Source organism: Panicum virgatum, chromosome 3N (genome assembly GCF_016808335.1).
Source record: "Panicum virgatum strain AP13 chromosome 3N, P.virgatum_v5, whole genome shotgun sequence".
Classification (NCBI taxonomy): Eukaryota; Viridiplantae; Streptophyta; class Magnoliopsida; order Poales; family Poaceae; genus Panicum; species Panicum virgatum.
The window spans coordinates 66,161,564-66,185,086 of record NC_053147.1 but is presented as its reverse complement, the minus strand read 5'-3'; the positions used below and the strand labels follow the sequence as shown (position 1 = coordinate 66,185,086).

Here is a 23,523-nt window from a genome sequence, read left to right as displayed (position 1 = left end):
GATCACGGTACCTGTATCACGGACTGGCCACTGCTCATGGCCCCAATCCGCCTAGGTATGTAGCTGTTCCTCCCGCTTTCTGTCAACTCATCATCCTCCTGATGGCAGATGCGTCGGCTTGCCATTTCACCAGGGCATCCACCACCAGCAGCCATTTCTCTGAAGGATACACAGAAGAAGAAAAAAAGGAGTGCTTCGTGGCAGAAACAAAGAGACATATAAAATGGCCCCACTCAATGAATGGAAAATTTATAACAAATTATGAAATTGCACAGCCGCAGGCATTTTGCACACACTTGAAATACAACACAGCGAGAACCACAGACTGCAGCAAAATTTCCAAGTCCCTCGGCGTACAGAAAACCCTCTTAGGTTAGGTAGATCGATTCCACTGGCTACAGAGCTTGGCACCCGCTTCTCGCCAAACACCCCAGTATTTCAGCCGAAAACCGGGCCGGGTGCCGATCAAGCGTTCAGCATTGTTCATTTGCCTCGCGATCAAGCCGCTGCTGCTTCCTTGAATATCCGGGGGAGGACCTCATGGATGCCGATGTCCAAGGTCTCAGGGCTCCTGCACGCGCAATAAAGGGAGACAAGCACCGTACAGCGTCAGTACACACCAGTGTCCTAAACCTTGTGACTGCCATAAAGAGCAGGGGAGAGAGGGAGGAACTTTGATGGCAATGCTACACTGCCTATCCAACAGGTTAGGAAAGCAGGAAAGCAAAACGGAACGCATGAACGGAGGGCGCGTGTACAAACTGTAAAGTACACGGCGGTGCAACGGGTGCATCCAAGGGTCACAGAAAGTGGGGCGCCTCACAGGGTAATGGATACCGCAAACATCTCAGCAAAAGTGGTGGCAGGTGTATGTGCCAGGCTTGTCGTTTCTGTTCTCCAGTCACGGTTGCAGGCACAATTCGCCCGTGATATGCTACCATCAACAAACGAACTATTGTTCATGTTCTGGTGGACGTGGTCATCTGAACTCAGAGAGCTATTACTAGTTGTGGTTAGCCTAATCCCAGCCCTCCCTCAGCAATGTTTTGGGAGGTCAAACTAATTATAAATTGACTACTTCCAAACTGCCGGGAAACGAAAAATGTAGAATATCCCAGAAAGAGAGAATTACCTGCACAATGTTTGACCCTTTTCTTTTGCGCTGGGCACAAACCATATCTTCCTTAGAGCTGGTGATTCAAATTGTACAAAGAACCCATCACTCTGTTCAAGCTTCCATTTTCTGGATCCTTGCCCTTTCCAGACCTGCATATGAATATATAATAGATCATATTAGTCTTCCGCTTTCACTCTGGTACACACGACACAATGCAATGTACAGTATCAATACTGACAATGCTAAACACTATCTTGCCAAGAAAAATAACTGCCAGTGCCAAGGAAACAGCAGTTAATTATGAAACCACATAACTCATACCAACATGTAAAAGAGCAGTAGAGTGTGAACTGGACCTGTGGGTAGGAGATGATGCTCTTAGCTGCCACCATACAAGCAGCCTTCGCAAAAGAATCCTCCGCATATTGCCGCAAAAATGTGAAGCATTCACCGTGAGTTTGGGGTGACTCAAAGGCCTAGGGAAATACACAAGCATAAGGGTTTGTTATAGAGGTGGTTATAAATTTAGAGTGGAACTACTAGCAGAACATTCAAGAAATACAAAACTAGAATCCGACAGAACCTAAGTAAATTTCAAGATCATACATGTGCTTGTACAATGCAGAAGTTTATGTTAAGTTGCAAATGAAGTGTTCTGTAGCTGCATAGTACCTTGTCAATGTTAACCACTGGGAGATATTTTTTAGTGTTAGTCTTCTGCTCATCGAGAAGAAAATTGACCCTTGGATCAACTTTTCCAGTGTCATGCCAATCCTTTATTGCTAATTCTATCACATTAACAACAAACGAAAAGATACTCTGCCCTGTTTCTGCATCTCCATACTTTGCAGCCTGAAAAGAAAATATACGGATATTAACACATAAATGATGGAAGATGCCTTGTCTAAAACAGTCTCTTTTTTCTGTCATTTCTGCAACACTCAAACTGGTAACATAAATAACTTCATGAATATAGTACACAAATTGCATCTGGATACAGTTGCAGAAAAACAAGATTAAGGTTTATCTATATTGACATGACAACAGAAAAATCAGTAACATATGAAAATTTGAAACACCATGGATCGGCTTGCTGGTTATATCTTGTTGACTTCTTCTCAAGGCAATTTTACATACAGTAGTATTGAGCATAGAACATTTGGGGGGGATCTTACACTCACAAGTCATTAACAATAAAACTCACCAACTCTGTTTTCAGAGAATCTAAGTTCTTCCCAATGTCAACATTGGAACGCATGCTCTCAGCATCAAGGGCACGCTTCTTTTCCCTTGGTAACTGAGAAAGCCTCTTGATTTTTCTCGAGACTTCTGTATTTTGTGGATTGTGCTGCAAAGCTGTCTGAAAAGCATATATTGCCTACACCATGGAAAAGATAGACTAAAAATCAGCTAAAATCTCCATTTCATGGGGGAAAAAACATCAAAGAACTGGCTGCCATAGATATTGCAAATGATACAAATTTATGCTGTAACTTAGGAGAGCACGAGGCCTCATTTAAGCAATTTAGCCAGAAATTCCAGAAATATATTTGGGAAGAGGAAAATAGCAGCAAAGAAGGAAGGCAATGGTTCAGTTACAACAAAAGCCCAAATTAGGCATGGACAGAAGATAATGTATTGGTCAGATACAAGAACAAGTTTTTTTTTTCGGGGGGTACAATGTGTACAATGTAAACGAGTAAATCTAACCGAGGCAATTTTGAATTTTCTTTATTATTTGAGTACTTCAGTTCATCCAATTATTGTTTTAGTTACAAGAAACATCACTATGCGAACTATTCAAACTTTATTTCTGGATTTGCTAGGCCATGGAAGACTTGGTCAAAGTTTATGAAAGTAAAGGGTAAAAAAGAGATTGCATCATCTCCCCACATCGAGTGAAACTAACATGGGATTTTCCTTTTAGTCTCACCTCTTCATAGCGCTCCATGGCCTCCAAGACACAACCTTTCCTGAAATGACCCTATATTACAAAAGAGGACAGGCTGTGAAATCATACAGTCAAGTAAACAAAATGTAAATTAGAGGGCACTCTGACAGTAACACACCTTCTCCCACTCTGGCTTCAGCTTGACTGTTGTCTCAGCATCAGCAAGTGCTTTACTAAGCTTAACCAGCTGCAGAAAGGCTGCAGCTCGGTTGCTGAAAGGAATTAAAATGAAAAACATAAATTAGAACTCTTGAAGAGCTAGTACAGCACGACAAAAGAAGTATGGCATAAATAATTTCCACAAAAGTTGTTGCTGGCATAGTCAGTTACAAGAAAGCGAGTCTGTCTAAATTTCCTAGCCCTGTATATGGATTCCTTAACTCATATACATCTCCATTTCAAAAAATGGATGCTGTAACAGGTTTTCGGTTTAGAGTAACAAGAGAGTTATGTGCACAGACCCATACCATAAATGAACTGGACATACAAAGGAAGGACTCTTTCGATGCTTATTCAGAAGTTTTCTGCTCAGTTGGCGTTACATTTAAAATATCATAAACAAGGGAAGAGTCGGCAGTTTTTATCACATCTTTAATTTATTATGGGTGCACAGATATATGCCAGCATATGAAAAGAAAGGACAAATTCATTTGGAAACATGAAGCATTTTTTTCCTTTCCTGTTAGGGAATGCTAATTGTATCTACACCCAAAAGTAATGCTTCTCGAGCCAGCTACTTATCAATCGTGTGCGACGAATGGAACTTATCTGTATAGGAACGACAAAAGTCCATCCCAGAAACTGGCTCATTCGGTCCTGCAGTTACATGATCGGATGTTTCCGCTGCAGTATTGCAGGCGCTCGCTAGATGCCATCAGCAAGTAACACCACAGCATCAGACTCAGGATGTTACCTCAGAAGAATATGACTAGATTCAGAATCTTACTCCCAGAACCTAACTTCCAATCCATTCAGCAATCAAAGGAAAGGGCGTAGCCAAGTAAGTTGAGCAACTTAATTTGCATTTCAACAGCCTGAAGCAAGCCTGCAAATCATCCCCAGTATCGCGACAGATCACTCCCAGAGGTTGTCAGCCCCCAATCCCCAATGGCCGCCACAGTCCAACACTCGCACCTTACTCCGATCAGTCACGCCGCTGGGCGCAATCTGTTCGTCGCCCCACGCGAATCGGACCACGCCACACCAGACCATGTAACAGCACCCCGATACATGACCCGAACGCAGGGCCGAGATCGGCCGCGCGTGTAGCTAGAGCACCCGCACGACAGGCAGGTTCGGGGAAGCGGTGGAGGAAGGGGAGCGGAAACCTGTAGAGGGTGGCGTTGTCGGGGTCGAGCTTGATGGCCTGCGTGTAGAGCGCGGCGGCCTTGAGGTAGTTCCCCGACTTGAACTGCTCGTTCCCCTGGTCCTTGAGCGCCGCCGACGGCGAAACGCCTTCTCCGCCGCCTCCCGCCATCGCCGCCGCCGCCAAGGAGTCCGCGGGTTAGGGTTTTGGGCCCGCGAGCTCGTCTCGCCTCTCTCTCCTCTTCTTCTTCTTCTCGTTTTTTTCTCTCTCTCTAATTTCCAGACGTATTTCGCAGTGTGTTTGCTCGGGCATGGATTATGGAAGCAAGCACGTGACATGACAGTGTACGTATGGCCGCTGTACGTGTACGAGCGTACAGTACACCATACTGGATGTATTATCGTTTTCAAGTATATTTCTGAAATTGTAGTAGCTTCTCAGCTTACAAAATAATAGTTTACTTTAGTTTCCATTCGAAGTCGAATTTCTATAACTTGAGCAAATTTATAGCTAAATACACTAGCAGCTACGACATCGAACTGGTCTAGTTGAATCAGCCATAAAATACGTTTGGTAGTATATTTATTATTAGATGTTATAATATTTTTATATAAGGTAATGACTGTATTCAAGCCGGTCGTATTTTTCCCCTAAAACGGCTGGCTCTATCCGTCATCCATCGTTGATCGAACACTCACAGGCATCACGCACGGCCTTATCCTTTTCGGTCAGGCATCTTTCTCTTCACCCCTCATTCACACACACGCAGATAAGCTGCCATCTCCATTTCCTTGAGCCGCTCTCTCCCGATCCTTCGATTCGTTCGTCAAGCTCCAGCGTAATCGTGGCAGACGGCCGGCGACACAGGTTCTCCTCCCCCTCCTCCTCCTCCTCCTCCTCTGTGCTGCCCTACTACGGTGCCCCACCCTCCTCCTAGCCCTACGGCAGCGGGCAACGTGCTATAGGGAGGGGCGGACGAGGGCAGCAGCTCGCGGTAGGGCGCATCATGTTGTTGGGCACTGTAGCCTCCACTGCCGTAGCCTAGCTATCTCTCCTTCCTTCGCATCTCAAATTGAGGCATGTCTGGGTTAGGGTTTGATAAGAGATTTGAGACTGGGGGTTAGGATTCGGGGGATTTTGGCCGGATGGCCGACCACGAGGATGTGAGCAGCTGCTCCAAGATCTACGTGGAGGCCTACACCTCCCTCCTTTCCCTCAGCCTCGGCATGGTGGATGTGCGTCCCCCTTCTATTGTCTGCCCAGAACCTGTTCGAGAAAATGCATATCTGGCTTGTTCAAAGTGTTGCTTATAGGCATCATCGTTTGTCCCTATATATGTTGCATCCAGGAGAAGCTTTAAGCAAGGAGGTAATGGTGGCCGCCAGGAGATGGTGAAGGAGGATGTGTACCAGGTGTAGATTGAGCCTGCTGACACAAACTTTGCCTTCCTTGTGGTCAGTGACCCATTTGAGTAACAAATGCTTAATGCTTTGCTTGGATCGTCTGTAAACCGGATATGTGGAAGTCTTATTATGCTAGCCTACAAGCTTGTATTTAGTTTTGTGAATTGGTTTCATTTTGCTTTGAACATTTGTGTAGTAAGATAATAGGACAACTTGCCTATTCAATTAGTGTAAATTATAGCATAGATAACTCTTTCAGTCATTGTCCTTTCTCTGGTTTTGACAATGATTTAGGTTGGAATCATGGCACCAGGTTAGCATTATCATATTTGATTAGCATTTTTGTGTTCAGATAGAATAACACATTAGAACAGAGGATATTATACTTATGAGATGCTCCACTGATATCATTTAAGTATCTACTGAACACTAATCAAAATGCTTATGACACGTTGCTTATGATATTAAACCAGAATTCAAAAGCCTGGTGATTAGTTGAACACTTGGATTTCAAGCAATATTATTGTTGTACATAGGCAATAGTCTGACATTGATTAGGCAAATTACTATCTCAGTTAGGATCAAAGGCTCTATTCTGCATTAGGCAAAGGGTTGTTCTCATAACACCCGAGGTCACTGAGGTGAACCTACGAATTTTATTTGTAAGCAACTTATACTAAGTCAACAAGCAATTAATTCAACAAGTATAGCGTTTGTGGTGTTTTGATTTGAGTATTTCCTGTATTTTCAGGATTTTTTATTTTGCTTATTGAATCAATTTTAATTTGTGCAGGTATGCTGGGAAGGACAACTTTTATTACACATATACATAGTCAAACATGTTGAGGTAAAGTTCAATTTCTACTATGCAAAGCTACTACTCCATTTAGGTATATAATTGCTTTTTTAGTAGGTAGTTCTTTCTTCAGTTAGGTGAACCCCTGATTTCTATGAGGACAAATCTATTTCTTGAGTTAGACAACATCCTATTTTATTATGGAAGATGAGATAAATTAACAATTACATCTAGCTGGATGCGTACAAAGGTCACACATTTGCAAAACTTGAGGTATATTATTGTCTATGTTTTCTTTCCAAAACATGCTGTAATGCACCATGATTAGGAAATAATCATCATTTCAATAAGGCAGTACTACTATTGTCATTATGCAATGCTATTATTTTGTGGTTCAATCGGTGATTTTCTAGACTACAAGTTACTGATTTTCTAGACTGCAAGTTACTTTATTGATTTAGTGTACAGATTATCTAGAACTACTTTTTTCATATTTATATCATTTATAAAAAAAATTTAGTGATAGATGCTCTACACAATTTTAATATATGCATGATCTCAGTACCTGTTCCCTTTTTGTTATGTGAGAGACATTTTCGATTGGCTAGTTCTAGCTGCTGTGTAATTAGTAACAATGCTCATATGTGGAATTTACAGAATTCACTATTCTCAAAAGCCATTATAATCCAATTGTTTGAATGTATTGAATATTAGAATAGTTGTTCTTCCCATATTATTCTGAATACCAACAGCAAACATATTTTGCTGCTCTCAAATTAAACCATGGTTTTAATAAATTTCAATATGCATTTTAATACTATCCGACTAACATCTAAAATGTTCACATGAAGCAATTTAGAAAAGTTTTTGGTTTTTGCTGATTATTAGTACATAAGCATCGCATGCAACTTATGCTAAGTTCATTAGCATCTTGGTAGAACTTATAAGCATTTATAAGTAGGAATTATGCAACGATATTATTATAGATGGGCAATAATATGGTTCCTAATAAGCATTTTTCCCATACATAACAACAAAAATATCAACACTAGATAAGCATTTAAGCAATTTATATGTAGGAATTAGGCAATAATATTATTATAGATGGGCAATAATATGGTTCCCGATAAGCATTTCCCCCCAGTTTATTGTTTGTGTCTGGTTTGATGGTTAGTTGTACAAATAGGCATGAACATGCTCACACAAGGCTTGAATTGGGTGATTTGCTGCTTATCAATATTGATTCAATTCTTTTTATTGCTAGTTAGCTATCATCAATTTAGGCGATTTTGCTGGTTATCAATACTGATTCAATTCCTTGTTTTGCTGGTTAGCTGTCCTCATCAATTTAGGCAATTTGTTGGTATATTAATATTGATTCAATTCCTTGTTTTGGTACCATAGCAGGCTTACACAAATTTGATGATGGCTCCACTCCATATGTTTTTGGTGCTAAAGAATGAGGTCTGAAGATTTATGTATGAATGTTTAGATGGGTGAAAATTCCCGTTGTATATGTTTTAGTTTTTGTTAGATTTCTTCATAAATTTACTTAATTAGTCTCAAAAAGTTGTTTCATGTAACCGTCGAGTTGAATGGTAGTATTAGTGAAGTAGAAATAACATAACGTGAGCAGATAAGGAAGGAGGTGTGGTTGTAATTACGGCTGGCTGGTATGCTTTCTTTTCATAAATGCATTTCTTAATAGCTGATGCTTGCATTGTCAATGTTCAAAATATAATAGTTCTACCTTTTTTTTCCCTAAGATTTCTTAGCTGGGGTGGTCTAAAGGTGCATTTTTGTTTTCAGGGCATCAAATATGTAACTTTTTTGCTAATGCTTTCAGGGCATCAAAGGTGCATTTTTGTTCAGTTCTATGTTTTCATGGGTCTTGAACAATATGCAATTGGGGCGGTCCAGTTTAGAATCTAGACAATTTACTGTATGTCTACCAAGCATTTTGCATCTAATTTATAAGCAATTCTTATATGAGTTACTAGGCAGTTTTGGTCATGCAAGTAGGATAACCTACTTTAGTGTATGCATGCCAATCTTTTATATATTTAAACTATGAGCAATTCTAATAGGCAAGGTCAAGAAGTATCTCGCCAAGACGGACAGGGCTGTGGATTACGACTTCTACGATGATAACAACCTACGCTACATCCTCTTCAAGTCGTCATTCAGCTGCCACCCCCTCATCGGCTGTCGTTCGCCCCTCGGGCTCGGTTATATATGCTGTTGCTTCGTGCTCCTACTTGTTGGTTTGTACACACGCACATGGAGATAAATTTTTGGGGAGTTATTTGGTAACTTTGATGGGTTTGCTCCGTGGAAGTCTTTTTCTATGACTAGGTGATATAGTGGTGTTTGGGTGTCTACGTGCAGGTGGAATGTGGGGAAGCACACCCTCTGCATCGTCGGGAGCAGCAGCCCGAACTACCTTTAGCAATGTTGCGCCACTTGATTTGGTCGATTTGGTTTCTATCAAGATGAACGAGGACCGTGTGATTCTATTATTGTTGTTGACGTTACCATCTATTTTTGGTTGGTGATTGTTGCAGTGAAGAGGCTGCAATTGGTGATTTTTTTTATGACAACAACCATCGGGAGGAACAAGGTTTGGAGGCTATCAGGTTGTGATCCTGCTAGCAGGAGGATCACAACTGCAAGACATTCTTGCTGCTATAGCCGTACCACTATGGAGGCAATTATGACCAATATGATTGTAGCTTTGAAACTCCGAATGTTTAGAATTTAGATGAGTACAATGCTTTTGTATATGCTCTAATTTGTTTACCATTTTTCTTAGATTTTCTTGCTTACCATTTTTCTTAGATTTTCCTATGAGATTTCTAAAGTTGCTTTTAATTACAATTGTTGAGTTGAATTATTGGTATCAAGATAGTAAAAATGTTTTGCGGTTGTGTGACTAGTTTTGGTGCAAAAATTAGTCTTGAACAGTCCGCCGGTTATTTTACCAAATGAGGAAAGGCGTGGGCCTATGACTCCGTTTATTTCCAAAAAGAGATAGGCCGTACAGCCGGCCTAATTTACGGCCGGCCGTACGTTAGCCACGCCCTTTATATAAACTTATAGTTATTGCGAGATAAATTTAACTTAGAGTAAATCCAAAATAAACTCTATTTTGAATCAAAGGTAGTAAAACATAAAACTTGCACAATATGAAAAAATGCCCCATCATATTTTATCGTTTTCGTACTAAAAACAATATATGTTATATACTATACACCATGGAGGGGGAGGCCTGGGTGCACCCGATTGCTCACGGAGCGACACGTGTCCCCGTAGAAAGGTAGCGCAACGCTGGCCGTCCGATCTGTCGCGCGAGATTGATCCACGCCGTTTCTTAGTTTTTTCGCAAATAGACCCTTCAAGTTTTATTATTCGAACCCGCCGTCCATATTTTTTTTGCAAAAAGACCCGCCCTCTCTACCCTCCCCATCGCAATGTGCCCCCTTCCTCCCCGGCCTCCATCCCGCCCCTCCCGGCAGTCACTGCCCTCCATCCCTCCCCTTTGCCGTCTCCACGCCGTCGCCGCCCCTCCCCCTCCTGGACGCTGCCACCGTCCCTCCCCATGCCGCCTCAGCACGCCGCCCTCCACCCGCCGTGGAGGGCGCAGATTGCGGATCTCGGCCGACGACGTCGAAACAAAGCAATGGGCGGCGGATCCGGTCCAGCGGCGTCGAGGTGGATCGGCGAGCGGCGGATCCGAGCGGCGGCGTCGAGGCGGTGCAGCGGCCGGCAGATCCGGGTGACGGCATGGAGGGGCGGCGGATCCGAATGCTGGTGTCGAAGCGATGGCGTCGGCGGCGACACTGGTGTCACGGCCTCAGCGCAAACGGTGGCGGGAGCGAGACGGACGGAGGCGACATCCAAACATAGGCGCGGGCGCGCGGGAACGCCCGGTGGTGTCCACCGCCGTGCGGTGACGTGTTTCCTTTCTCTCTCATAATTTTCCATTTTTTTGCTCAATTTTTTTCCTTTTCAGTTTCCTTCCATGTTTTCTTCCAACGCAGTGGAGCGCGTTCTTCACCTAGTTTTCAATAGCTTGCCATCATCTTCATCCTTGTGCTGCTACTATTGTCTTCTCTTTTCGCCGAATGGACCCCAACAGGCAACATTCATACAGGGAACCGAGATCCTCGGCAGTCGGCCTCCACGACTGCTCTCGGTAGTCACGCATCGCTGTCGTCCACTGCCATCCAACGGAGCAGCAGAAACTACTTCGTTTCGCACATTATGCGGCCCAACAATATGGCCTGCTAAGTGTAAAAAACAGGAGGCAGCCCCTGCCGAGAGGTTCCATGTCCTTGTGGCGGAGCATGAGCAGCATGCGGCGGCCTTTGAGCAGGAGCCGCTCGTTCTGCAGGCGCACGCGCTCCTTGTTGCCACGGAAGCGCTCCCATTTGAGCCGCTGCCGCTCCAGCTGGTACGCGCGGGCCTCAGGGCGATCTGCGCCTCCTCCACCTCCACCGCGCGGCGGCGCTGCCAGCGCCGCGCCTGCTGCGGGTCCGCAGAGCAGCTGCTGCACCGTCACCGATGGCTCGCCCGGCGCCGTCGCCCTCGCACGCTTCCCGCCGCCGCCCGCCTCTGGCTCGTCGTCCAGGTCCTACGCCGTGGCGGCGCTGTCCTCGCCACGCCCGCCCTTGCTGCGCCCATTGCCGTTGCCTGCGCCGCAGTGATGGTGGTGGGCGCAGTGGCTGGCGTACATGTGGCCGTCCTCATCGTCGTAGTCGTCCCCGTTGTTGTTGACGGCGTACACGCTGTCGTCGTCGTCGTCCGCCGCGTCGGCAGAGGAGTCCTTCATTCCGAGCGGGGATGGGACCGCCTGATGCACAGGCTGGCGCGTGGCGGACGAGGCCAGCGCCGGCGCCGGTGGCAAAATTGGTAGCTCTGGATGAAGGGATGACGACGGCGCGGCTCTGGATGAGAGGATGACGACGGCGCGGCTCTGGACGAGGAGACGACGACAGTGCGCCTCTGGATGAGAGGGTGACGATGGCGCGGCTCTCCATCCGCGGCGCTCGAGCAAAAGATGGCGATGGTGTGTCTCTCCATCCGTGGCGCTCGAGCAAAAGATGGCGAAGGCACGACGCTGGAGCAGAAGACGGTGGTGGCGCGGTGCTGGAGCAGAAGACGGCGGCGGCGATTTCGGGAGCTCTCGGTAGGGGCTACCAAAGCTTAGCAGGCCGTGTTGTTGGGCCGCAACATGTGCAAACGAGGTAGATTGTCTGGGCTCAGCTGCTCCGTTGGATGACAACGAACGGCACAGATTGCGTTACTGCCGAGAGCAGTCAAGGAGGCCGACTGCAGAGGATCTCGTTCCTCATACAGAGAGAAGTGAAGCAGCCCGTTAGTTGTAGGGACCTGGGCCACAAACCCATCTTTTTTTGATTAAACATACCTATATTAAACCAAAAGATACGGTACAAAGACCAGTACACATACAGGCACGTTATGGCCAGATACAGAGGATACGTGATCCACCAGACATTTGACACAAATGTCCCTGAAAAACATGACATTTACAACGAAGACCCTAGAACCTTTGTGAACAAGATTCCGCCGCCGGTGAGACTCGCCATCCGCCGCCGGAATCGATCTCCATCCACCTATGGCCAACCGGAACCCCATCGCTAAGAAGCTTTGAAAAGAGCCGCAATAAACACTCGCCATGAACGATGAGATGGAACCACCACAGGAAGCCCATCGGCCGGGGACGCACCCTGAGCTCCGGTGACCTTGGACACAGATCCACCGGCGACGACCGGAACCGTCACGAGAAGGTTGGACCTGCTCCACTCGCCAAGCTTCCACTAGACCCGAAGCATCCTCTTTATCCACCAAACAAAAAGCCAATGAGCTCACCTCCTTCGCAGGACGACGAGACGCCGGTGATCACCTCCTGTACAGCATCTCCACCACGAGAGCACCACCTCCACAGACCCACCATTGCTACCGGAGTGAAGCAGCAAAGGGATGGGGACAAGTCCGAGAGGACTTATTCCGATGCGCCGTCGTCGCCGCCGCCTCGCCGACGCCGCCTGGACACCAACACCTAGATCTACTAGGACCTAACCTACCCGCACCGCCCGGCCGGAGCCCAGCGGTCTCCGCCCCCTCCCGACGACTCTGAAGCCATCGGAGGAAGAGGAGACCGCCGTCCCCGGCGGTGGCGACGAAATCGCCTTTTCTCGCCACTTTGAACTGTAGCAGAGCGAGAGAGTTCGAGAGGAGTCTCCGCGCTCTGTGGCCACAAGCCCTTCTAGCAATGCCTGGGCCGGCTTCCGAGCCCATCTAATGTTTTTTGATAGGCTGTTTCCTACTTTCGCACAAGCCCATGGACGTGGACACGCTTAAATGAGATCAGGAGAAAAAAAAACACCTGACTTTTCAGCTAAAAGCGAAATCTTGGACCTTGCAGGATTCAAAATTTTAAACCGATAAGTCCAATTTTTTGGGTAAGTAACAGGATAAGACAAGGAGGAAATGAAAATATCAAAATTCTTCTCACTTTTTTTTAATTTTTCTTACGTATTTCGTAATGTTTTACTCCGATAAGAATGCATCACTAATATTAGGACAAAAAATCCAATGTATGTTCTTGAAAAATTCCAGTCAAATATCATAAAAGAACATTTCATATCAAAGGAGTTCATTTCAAAAAGGTCATAACCTGGTCATAAATGCAAAACAAGGGGAATCAGCCGACACCCCCCTCTCCCAGGCGGCACGGGGGTGCCCCACGCCGCCGTCCAGCCCTCCGCCCCCCTGACCACCACCGGTGGCCGCCGCCGCCGCCCGGGCGGCCGCCGTCGCCGGCGACCGCCCGGGCGGCGGCGGCGGCCCGCGGGCTGCGCCGAAGTCGGCCCTTGCGCGCGCCCTCGCACTCTCCTCTCTCCCCTACCTTTCTCCTTCCCTCGGCCTACTTCCTCGCTGCTCTTCGCCGCCACCGGCCGCCGGGGCCGGATCTGGCCCCTCATGTCCGGATCTCGCCTCTGGTGGATGGGCCGATCGTCCTTGGGCGGGCAGGGGCCCTAGCTGCTGGCCGCCGCTGCCGCCAGGGGTTCGGGGCCCCCTGGCCGCGCCGCCGCTGCCGTCGGGGGGCCGTCACCACGCCGCCGCTCCGGTGGTTGGGGGCCCCTGGCCTCGCCGCCGCCACCTCGGGGGTTCGGGGGCCCCTGGCCGCGCCGCCGCTGCTGCTGCCGCCGCCGCCGCTCGCTCGCTCGGGGCGGTCCTCCTCTCGCGCCGCCGCCTCGTGGTGGCTGGGGGGCCGCGGCTGCGTCGCCGCTCGCCTTGGAGGCCTCGTCTCGCGCCGTTTCTGTGGGGATGGGATGCCTGCGGCTGGCCTCCTATCCCTCGTCCGATCGGTTCTAGGTCGGGATTCGGGTGAAGGCAAAAGCCTTGGTTCGCTTGCGGGCCGGTGACGGCGGCGCCCGAGGGCGTCGCTTACCTTGTTGAAGGCGTCACTTTCTCCCCCTATGCCCTCCTCCTCGGTCGGACGTCGGCGGCGCCTTTTGCGTTGCTCCTTCCCTGGCCGTGTGTCAGTCGTCGGCTCTGGGTTGGAAAGAGGTGGTGGCGAAAGCCTTGGATCCGCTTGCGGATCGATGACGGCGACGCCCTCGGGCGCCGTTTACCTTCTTGAAGGCGTCATCCTCCCGTCTTTTCCTCCCTCTCCGGCTTGAAACCTTGCTGGTGGCGGTCATCTGCTCTCCTCGGAGAGTTTCTACTTCTGCGCCTGCCTTCGCTTCATTCCATCTGCATCGTCTGGGTCGCACTTGGTCGTCGGTTTCTCTTCGCTGGCGGATGCTTTGCCGCAGTCGTCGCGTTGGTTCAAGTTGCTTCGGGCGGATGCTTTGCCGTCGTGGTGGTTTGTTCGGGTGGATGCTTTGCCACCTTTTTTTAGGTCGTGCGCCCTGGTCGTTGTGGTTTTTGCTAGCAGGTTCAGTTGTAGGGTACTGGTTAGAGGAGTGGGTCGTGTCCTTTGTCTTCTCCATATTGCTTTGCTGTTGTTCGTGTTGTCGTTGTGTTTTCTCGTTTGTGTGTACATTTTTTTAGTGTTTCTCTATTTTTAGTCCTTTGTGCTCTTGTGTTGGTCAAGCTCTGCTTGACCGCATCAAGATTGTGTCTGTAACTGCTTCCTTCTTAATGAAAAACGTGCTCAGGCACGGTCGCGAAAATAATCTGGTCATAAACAACAAATAACACACGCCCTCATGGGTGGGCCTAAGGCCCGGCGAGTCTGGGCACCGGCCTGAGCTCCTTGCACTCCAACCTAGTAGAATACAATGGGCCGCTGCCAGCCCAACTCAAAATACTTCAGTGGTCCAGCCCAATTGGTAAACTAGGTGGAGTTGCAGCCCATGAATTTGTTATTGGTCAGTAAGTTGGCCCAGGCTCTAAGAAAAATTCTCGGTCCGCCACTGCACGCCTTACTAGCCTCGCCATGGTATTTGCAAATTCTTTTTCCCTGCCGATACATATGTCATTGCTATATGTACTTACCAATTACCATGGTTATGTGAAACATTGGTCAAAGCAAGAGTTCTGATTAAAATCCAATCAAATTTCCTTTCCTTTTCAAATAAAGTCAACCAAAAACCATGTGCGCCCAATGGCGCCTTGCTAAACAATTGATTGTTTCAGTCTGCACTGGATGTCTGTCGAAAAAAAAAGGACTTCCAAGCACCACACAACTGAAAAAAAAACGTTATCACACTCACTCCAATACCAAATAATCACCACACCACAAGAACAAAAAAAAATACAAAATCATCTCCAACATGCACACTGACAAAAGCCGGCACGCAAACACACCATGATCGAAGGTTCCATTCCTCAGACGTGTCAGTTTCTACTGTCAAGCTGTGTTTAGTTGAAAAAGATGCGAAAAGTGTTTGCGAAAAACACTGTAACACGTTTCGTTTGTATGTGGTAAATATTATTTTATCATAGGCTAACTAGATTCAAAAAATTCGTCTCGCAACGTACATCAAAATTATGCAATTAGTTTTTTATTTACCTATATTTAGTACTCCATGCATGTGTCATTTGCTATATTTAATGTTTCGATGTGATAAAAAATTTGGAAAATTTGGAGGAGTTGGGGTAACTAAACACAGCCTCAAAGACAATCTCCTCACTCGCCAGGACTGGTCAGATCGTCATCCATGCCATGCCCCCTGCGCACTGCCACGGTGACCGACGGTGCTCGACGACCCGCACTCGCTGCCGGGGAGCGACGCGCCGGCGCCGGCGCTCGCGCGGGCCAGCGCCACCGCCCGTGACGGGCACCGCTCCATGCGCCCCGCGGAGCTCCGGGGCAGGTCCAGCGGGTCCAGCGACGCCCTGCGCCGCGCGCCGCCGCTCCCGCCCCGGCTCGGCGGCCGCGATTCGCAGCACGACGGGGACGGCGAGGCCGCCGCCGCGGACTCGGACGCCGACGAGGGGCGCTGCCTCGGCGCGCTTTGCGACCGCCGCGCCTTGGCGCGCGACGACGTCGTGTTCGCCATGTAGTTCGGGGACGCGGCCGCGAACGGGGCCGAAGCGCGGTGGTCGGCGCGCCACGCCGCGTTCCCGCGCCGGGTCGGCTCCCACGCGGAGCTGAAGGACGGGTCGTCGAACCGGCCGCTGAGCGTGCGCGCGCTCGCGTCCGTCAGCGCCGACAGCGTCGGCGACACCTTCTGGTACAGCTCGGTGTTGGTGTTCGCGTGCTGCTGCCTGGCGTCGTCCTCCTCGAGCAGCCGCAACCGCTCGGCGCGCGCGCGCCGCTGGGCGTCGACGAGCGCCTGCATCCGCCGGAGCGTCACGTTCGCCTGCCGCCGCACCAATTGCCCCCTCACCATCGCCTGCAGCTTCACCATCCCTCGCAGAGCGCACAGAGCCTTCCTCGCCTGCGCGCGCAATGGCATCGCAAATCAGTTCACTTCCGGAGAGACTCGCCCGGACCAAGAACTGATGGTGGCGCAATGCAGCTCGAGCAAGAACGTACCAGGTACGATCGGTACGCCGACTGGATCCTGATTGCCGCCGCGGCCTCCTCATCTTCGCAGCCCCTCGCCGGCGCAGGTGCGGCGGCGTTCGCGACCTCGGCGACGGCGCGCTGGTCGTCCTGCACCACCACGACGTGCACCGCGGCCTCCGAGAAGCAGTGCGACGACGAGGACGCGAGCGGGCCCTCTGGCCCCTGGCCGCCGGACGCGCCCGCGTCGGCCTTGCCTGCCGCCGGCCCCGGCCGCCGGAAGCTCCACCGCCTCTTCTCCCTCACGGACGACCTCGCCGCCGGCGTCGGCAACGGCGCCGACAGCACCGACTGGCAGTCGGTGTCCGCCCGGTCGTTGCCCTTCCTCCCCTTCCTCCCCGGCAGGAAGAAGTTCCTCAGCCACCTCCCCGCCTTGCCCATCCGCCGACAAGACGCTCTACAGCCTCCTACAACCCTGCAGCCCCGCCGCCGCCGCCGTCATCAAGCATTTGCACTGGCAGCTGCTGCAGATGCAGAGGAAGGAGAATGAAGCAGCAGAGGCTCTGAGGAAACCTGAAAGAATTCTTGCGATGATGTTACTGTGATGGATCACTCATCACAAAGTATTCATCAGTGCAGGCTAGTAGAAGATTGTTCCACTGCCTCACACATCTTTCTTCCTCCTCTGTTCTGGCCATGTGAGCAGCTACTTACAGTCCCTTCAATCTTGTACCCTCCACCACAAATGACTACCGAGTGCCGCCTTCAATTGCACGGAAATGGTTACTACTCATTACCATTTATGAAAGGAACAATGAAGAACGGACCGATTAGTGTCCGAGCTAACCGCCACTTATGGTCTCCATATGAGGATGGACGGCAGGGTAATCAACCGCGGTTAATGGTTGTGATGAGGAACAGACTACAGAGTACAGATCGATGGAGGGTTTAGTAGGGTTTAGGGGTGGTCACTGGTCAGAGCTGTGCATGTGGTGAGTGAGTGTGTTGTGAGTACTACCATCTTTTGCAGTTGCAGGAACTGGATATTCTCAAACAACAAAAACAAAAACAAAAATCTTTTGCAGGGACTGAGGATCAATGTGGGGGGCACTACTACAGTTCATGGAAGGTCCCCCACAAGCTACAGCAGTGGCGACAGTACTCTTATCATCTTCGGTCCTGTTCGCTGTGCTGGTGCTGGAGGCTGCTGCTTCGGTCCTGTTCGCTGTGCTGGTGCTGGAGGCTGCTGCTGGAATGGTGTGAGAGAAAAACACTGTTGGCTGGCTGGTGGCTGAAGGCTGCTGCTGGAGTGGTGTGAGAAGAAAATACTGCTGGCTGACTGGAGGCTGCTGGAGGATAACAGGGTCTTCCAGAACGGCAGGCTGCAGGCAGACACATGGTGCAGGGTCGTACATTGCACAGGATTGCAGTTCAGCATCAAGTTCCAACCAAGAACCAACCCGCAACCACAATGTATATGGACCAAGTAGTCCATATGAGCAGTTTTTGTGTCGGTAGGCTATAACTATTGCTATTCTCACAATGTTTCAGCCAACAACTAGTCTATAAAGTGGGCCCCATATGAGATAAAAAAAGTTTTCTTTACAAGCCTGTGCTGCAAAACCATGAAAGAGAGAGGCTGTGTGTTAGTTCCCATGAAAAAACACTGTAGTGCTGGAAAAACACTGTAGCACATTGTAGTATTTTTCGTTTGTTTGTAGTAAATATTATCCTACCATGACCTAACTAGACTCAAAAGATTCGTCTCGCAACGTACATCAAAACTATGCAATTAGTTTTTTTATTTACATACATTTAGTACTCCATGCATGGGTCACTTGCTATATTTAATGTTTCGATGTGATGGAAAGTTTGGAAAGTTTGGAGGAGTTTGGGGATCTAAACACACCCAGAGAGGAGTAAGAAAAAGTAATAATATTTAATTCTTATGGGTAGTTTATGTATACCTTTTGCTATGGACTACCTTATGGACTACTCTCATAATGTTCCAGCTACCTAATAGCAAATATTTTAAGCCTATGGACTACCTTATGCCATACATTGTGGTTGCTCAGGGTGTGTTTAGTTGGTGAAAAAGTTTGGGTTTTGTACTGTAGCATATTTCGTTGTTACTTGACAAATAATATCCAATTATGGACTTTAGGTTTAAAAAATTCATCTCATGCTAATCAGTTAGACTATATAATTAGTTTTTTTAACTGCATTTAATACTTCATGTATGTGTTCGAAGATTTGATGTGACGGGTACTGTAGGAAATTTTTCACCAACTAAACAGGGCAAAAATTTTTTGAAACAAAAACAGAACATGCAAAATTTAGCAAGTATGGTACTTGTTGGCACATGATCCGAAGAAAACCTGCCCGAATTTCACTGAATAGCCTGTCCATCTACTCGAACTGTTTCGTCAGTACATGCAAGTTTAGCAACTAAACAGGGCATTTTTTTTAAACAAAAACAGAACAGGCAAAATTTAGCAAGTATAGTACTTGTTGGCACATGATCCGAAGAAAACCTGCCGAATTTCACTGAATAGCCTGTCCATCTGCTCGAACTGTTTCGTCAGTACATGCAAGAGCGGCAGAGGTACACAAGCACACTGAGCTGCTGCAGAGTGCAGAGCAGGGGTTAATGCGCTAGGCTGGACGTTTGGAACACGAGCACGGTCGAGACCAGTGAAGACGACAAGCAGGGACCTTGCGGCTGGGCCATGGCGTTGGTGTTCACCCCGTCGATAATGATTCTTCAGATTGGGGGCAATGAAAATGCTAGCTAGCGGCATCCATGGTATTTGTTCTTGTTCGTGCATGTATGTTTCTTTCTCGCTCGCAGGAGTATCTGACAGCGGCGATGCTCTTGCTCCTCCGTATCCGGCGGCAGGCACGTACACGCGGTCTCCGCCCCCGGCCGGGCCGGGCCGGCGCTGCGAGTGAATGTGTCCTCAACGTCCTCCGGAGCGAGCAGCCGAGCATGCACGGAGAGTGTTGGTTGGATCGGACATCACACCGGAGTAAACGACGACATGGCCGGATGCGGCTCGACAGGCGGCTGCAGTGATGATCCGTCGCCGCCGTGCGAGAGGGCCACGGACGAGATCTTCCCCCGCTGACGGCTGCTGACCCCGGAGAGGACAGGGATTGCATTGTTGGAGCGATGAGCTCGTGGCCCAAACTGGAAAGCAGGGAGCGAGGGAATGGTGGATGTGTGGATCTCGCATGGATGCTGCCGAGCCGAAGGTAAACTCCCCGTGGATTTACTTTTACGTGGATCTACGGCTCATTTAGTTGAAGGACACAAAATAGCTCACGTAATTAAATGTTATTCAAAACTTGCTAAACTTTTGGCCCGTGTTTAGATGCAAAAATCAAAATTCCAAAAAAATTTCCGGCACCTGCATGGAGACTTAAATCTAGACGAAATAAAAAACGCATTGCGACTGCTGCCTGTAAATCGCGAGACGAATCTAATGAACCTAATTAGGCTGTAATCAGATGCTAAATTGCTACAGTAATGCTACAATAAATAACCTTTAATGCCGGATTAATTAGGCTCATTAGATTCGTCTCGCGATTTACATACGAGTTCTGTAATTATTTTTGTGATTAGTTTATGTTTAGTACTTCAAAATATAGAAAGATGTTTTTTCAAAAACTTTACTGAGCGCAACCAAACGGGGCGGTTAAAAAACTTTGGCATACATTTTGACATAACAATATTTTAGCATTCAAGTAGGCCTAGGCCTCGTTCGGTTCACGCTATTCTATTCTACAAGAGAATCTTGTATGCATGAAATAGTAAATGAAGTCAATTTGCAAAAAATTTTCAGGGATAGGTGTAACTTTTCGCGACGAATCTAATGACGATAATTAACCGATAATTGGCTACAGTGATGTTACAGTAACAATCTTCTAATCGCACAGTCAAAGGCCTCATTAGATTCTTCAGAGTCACTAGCGCGGGGTTCTGAAGTTGGTTTTGTAAATTGGCTTTATTTGATATCATAATTAGCGGTCAAAATGACACTATTCACTAACACACTACAAACCAAACAAGCAAGGCCCCGGAACGTTCCACTCCCCTAAGCCAGAGGAAAGTAATATTTAACTTTTACCGTGCTGCCATGAACGATTACAGAGCCTGGTTTTTCAACAGATTGGAAAAATAGAAAACATTCGATCTTCATTCAACCCTAAAAATAATAGAACCGTTCTTTCTTTTTCAACCTAGCTTGGTTTATGTCTATAGTGATTTATTTGGGGAAGACGTGACGTCGGTGTCGCTGTGCAGTTAACTAGCAGTCAAAGTGTCACAGAGTTATGTTTTTTAAAACCGTACATCCAAATCAAAATCCGACTGCACCACTATGTTACTTGCAACGAAATCTTCGAAACAAGATCACACTTGGATTCTTTTTTGTGCGCAGTATCTTTTTGAACGAGGAATAATTTACAGTTCATCTATGCAAAAAAAAATTGTAAAAAGATTTTATTTAATACTTTTAAATAGTAAGATTCCTTTTGATGTGACTGGGTGTGATATTTTTGGGGGAAAGAACTAAACATTGAATGTTAAAAAAGTAGCCCATCTAATCAAATGCCATTCTAAACTTGCTAAAATTTTGGTTAAAAAAATTGGCATACCTTCATTTTGACATATCAATATTTTAACATTCAAGTAGGCCCGGAATGTTCCACTCCCGTATGCTAGAGGAAAGTAGCATTTAACTTTTACCGTGCTGCCACAAACAAATTGGCAGTTGCTAGGAATGACATGTGTAACTAGCAGTCAAAGTACCACACAGTTATATGTTCGAAAATCGTATATCGAAATCAAAATCCGACTACACCACTGTATTACTTGCGACGAAATCTTCGAAATAAGATCACACTTGGACTCTTTTTTGTGCGGAATATCTTTTTGATCGCGGAATAATTTTTTGAAGCTGAAACAATTATTCTAATAATATAAAAGAAATTCACCTTATATGATGGTTGACTGCCAGTCCCACACATGTAATTCCTAATATTTCCGATCAAATCAACCACCCAAACTGCAGGGGAAGGGGAAAATACTCGTATTCTTTGAGGATCGTAAATTACTCGTGGGTCAAATATATAGCTGTCCACATTCGGCATTTGATTCTACCGGCCCAACCCATATTAACGGCCCACGGAGCATCTTGCTGGTTCGTCGTCCGTGGGCCACCATGACTGGGAATGGATGCCACACCACGCGCGCGAGAGGAGCGACGGGCCGGACAGCGGTCAGCGAATTCGAATACTGACTGACTGTAGCTCATGAGCCAGCTCAGCTACCGCAATCATCACGGAATCAGGCGGGGGTGGATCGAGCAAGAGGCGATGGCGTCACCCCGGCCGGTTCACTGTCCGCGGGGTTGGGGGTAGCGGCCCTTTGTTTTTGCGCTACTCGCGCTATAATTTTTTTTACGTATGGAGTACTAAATAAAATTTATTTTCAAAACTTTTTCACAAATGAGTGTAACCTTGCGTGACGAATCTAATGACAGTAATTAATCGATGATTTGCTACAGTGATGCTACAGTAACCGTCTTCTAATCGTGCGTCAAAGGCCTCATTAAATTCGTCTCGCGAAGTAACGCAGGAATTATGGAGTTAGTTTTATAAAATATTTTTATTTAATACTTCTAATTATTGATCAAAGTTTGCTACAGTAGCTTATGCTACACAACCTAACAGAGTCCCGGGATCGATGGAGAAGCAGACGACGGTCAGAACGCCGACGGTGACGGGAGTAGGTACCCGGTCGTACTGTACCAGGATGGAGCTTTTTTTTTAGAGGGTACAATAAGGATGCAGCAACACACCCACATACACCACACTCACACTACACGCACACACGTGCACGTCCTTACACACTAGAGGAGGATTGAGAAGCACGCACACGTGCACGTCCTTACACATACTAGAGGGGGATTGAGAAGCACCATACTGTGCTCGTCCTAGAGAAGCACCATACTTTCAATACACGGGAAACGTGCAATACCACTAAATGCGCACGCATCTGTGTACCCTTAGCTTAAATCGGGAAAAGTCCCGGCAGCTACTGGGAAAAAACCCCCGTGAGACACGCGGGTGTCGATCCCAGGGATGGAACCCACATCCGGCCACTCGCGCACCTGGCGAGCTAGCTTGCGCGCCCGTCCCATCCTGGATTCCTGATCGCCGTCGCTCGCTCCTCGAGCGTACGGCTCCCACCCGTTCCGCTTCCGGTAATAATTAAGGCCGTAAGAATTTTACCAATCCGAGTTACTAAATGAAGTCTATTTATAATTTTTTTGCACAGATGGATTGTAAATCACGAGACGAATCTAATGATGCTAATTAATCCATGATTAATTAATAATTAGCAGATGGTTACTATAGCATCACTGTCGCAAATCATGGATTAAGTAGGCTCATTAGATTCGTCTCGCTGGGGTTCGAAAGGTAGACCTTCAGCCTGGGCCCGCAGAGAGCTTGCCACTTGCACTATGAAACATTGCTGTTTGAGTAGCACCCGAACCCTATTTAAAATGGGTAAAGAAGGAAAACTCCACCCTAATTATGGCTGGGCAAAATACCCGATACCCGAAACCCGAGCCCGAAAAAACCGAGCCCGAACCCGAAAAACCCGAGCCCGAAAAACCCGAACCCTAATCCGGGTTTCAAGCCACGGTACCCGAAATTATTACGGGTAATTCGGGTATTAGGCCACGGTACCCGAAATACCCGAACAAAAGATCAGCCCAAAATTATTATTCATTCGGGCCCACTCATATTTTGAGCCCAGCCCACCAAACCCTTCCACTTGGACTGACCCTAACCCTGTCAATCCCCTCAGTCCCTCGCGCCTCCACTCCAACCCCTCATGCCGCTGTCGTCCGTCCACGCCTCCACGGACTCCACGCCCAGCGCCCAGCCGCACC

At 47.8% G+C, this 23,523-nt stretch overlaps 2 protein-coding genes across 4 annotated transcripts; both read right to left on the bottom strand.

Moving 5' to 3' along the window:
* Positions 1-217: 217 nt before the first annotated feature.
* Positions 218-4,663, bottom strand: LOC120666865 (stress-induced-phosphoprotein 1-like). Of its 2 annotated transcripts, none has more exons than XM_039946848.1 (8): positions 4,397-4,663; positions 3,187-3,280; positions 3,051-3,101; positions 2,322-2,495; positions 1,790-1,969; positions 1,474-1,593; positions 1,133-1,266; positions 218-571 (listed from the first exon to the last, which is right to left on the bottom strand). In XM_039946848.1, exons 1-8 carry the CDS (start codon positions 4,543-4,545, stop codon positions 499-501), a joined length of 975 nt encoding a protein of 324 aa, XP_039802782.1. In that variant the 5' UTR covers positions 4,546-4,663; the 3' UTR covers positions 218-498. The 2 variants fall into 2 exon arrangements, with proteins under 2 accessions (XP_039802782.1, XP_039802784.1); XM_039946850.1 differs by having other exon boundaries at positions 3,187-3,932; positions 4,397-4,607.
* A 10,485-nt stretch (positions 4,664-15,148) lies between these two features.
* Positions 15,149-17,607, bottom strand: LOC120666864. Of its 2 annotated transcripts, XM_039946847.1 has the most exons (3): positions 17,132-17,607; positions 16,589-17,033; positions 15,149-16,490 (listed from the first exon to the last, which is right to left on the bottom strand). In XM_039946847.1, the coding sequence occupies exons 2-3, from the start codon at positions 16,997-16,999 to the stop codon at positions 15,762-15,764; spliced, it is 1,140 nt and encodes a 379-aa protein (XP_039802781.1). In that variant the 5' UTR covers positions 17,000-17,033; positions 17,132-17,607; the 3' UTR covers positions 15,149-15,761. The 2 variants fall into 2 exon arrangements, with proteins under 2 accessions (XP_039802781.1, XP_039802780.1); XM_039946846.1 differs by having other exon boundaries at positions 16,589-17,607.
* Between the last annotated feature and the right edge of the window lie 5,916 nt (positions 17,608-23,523).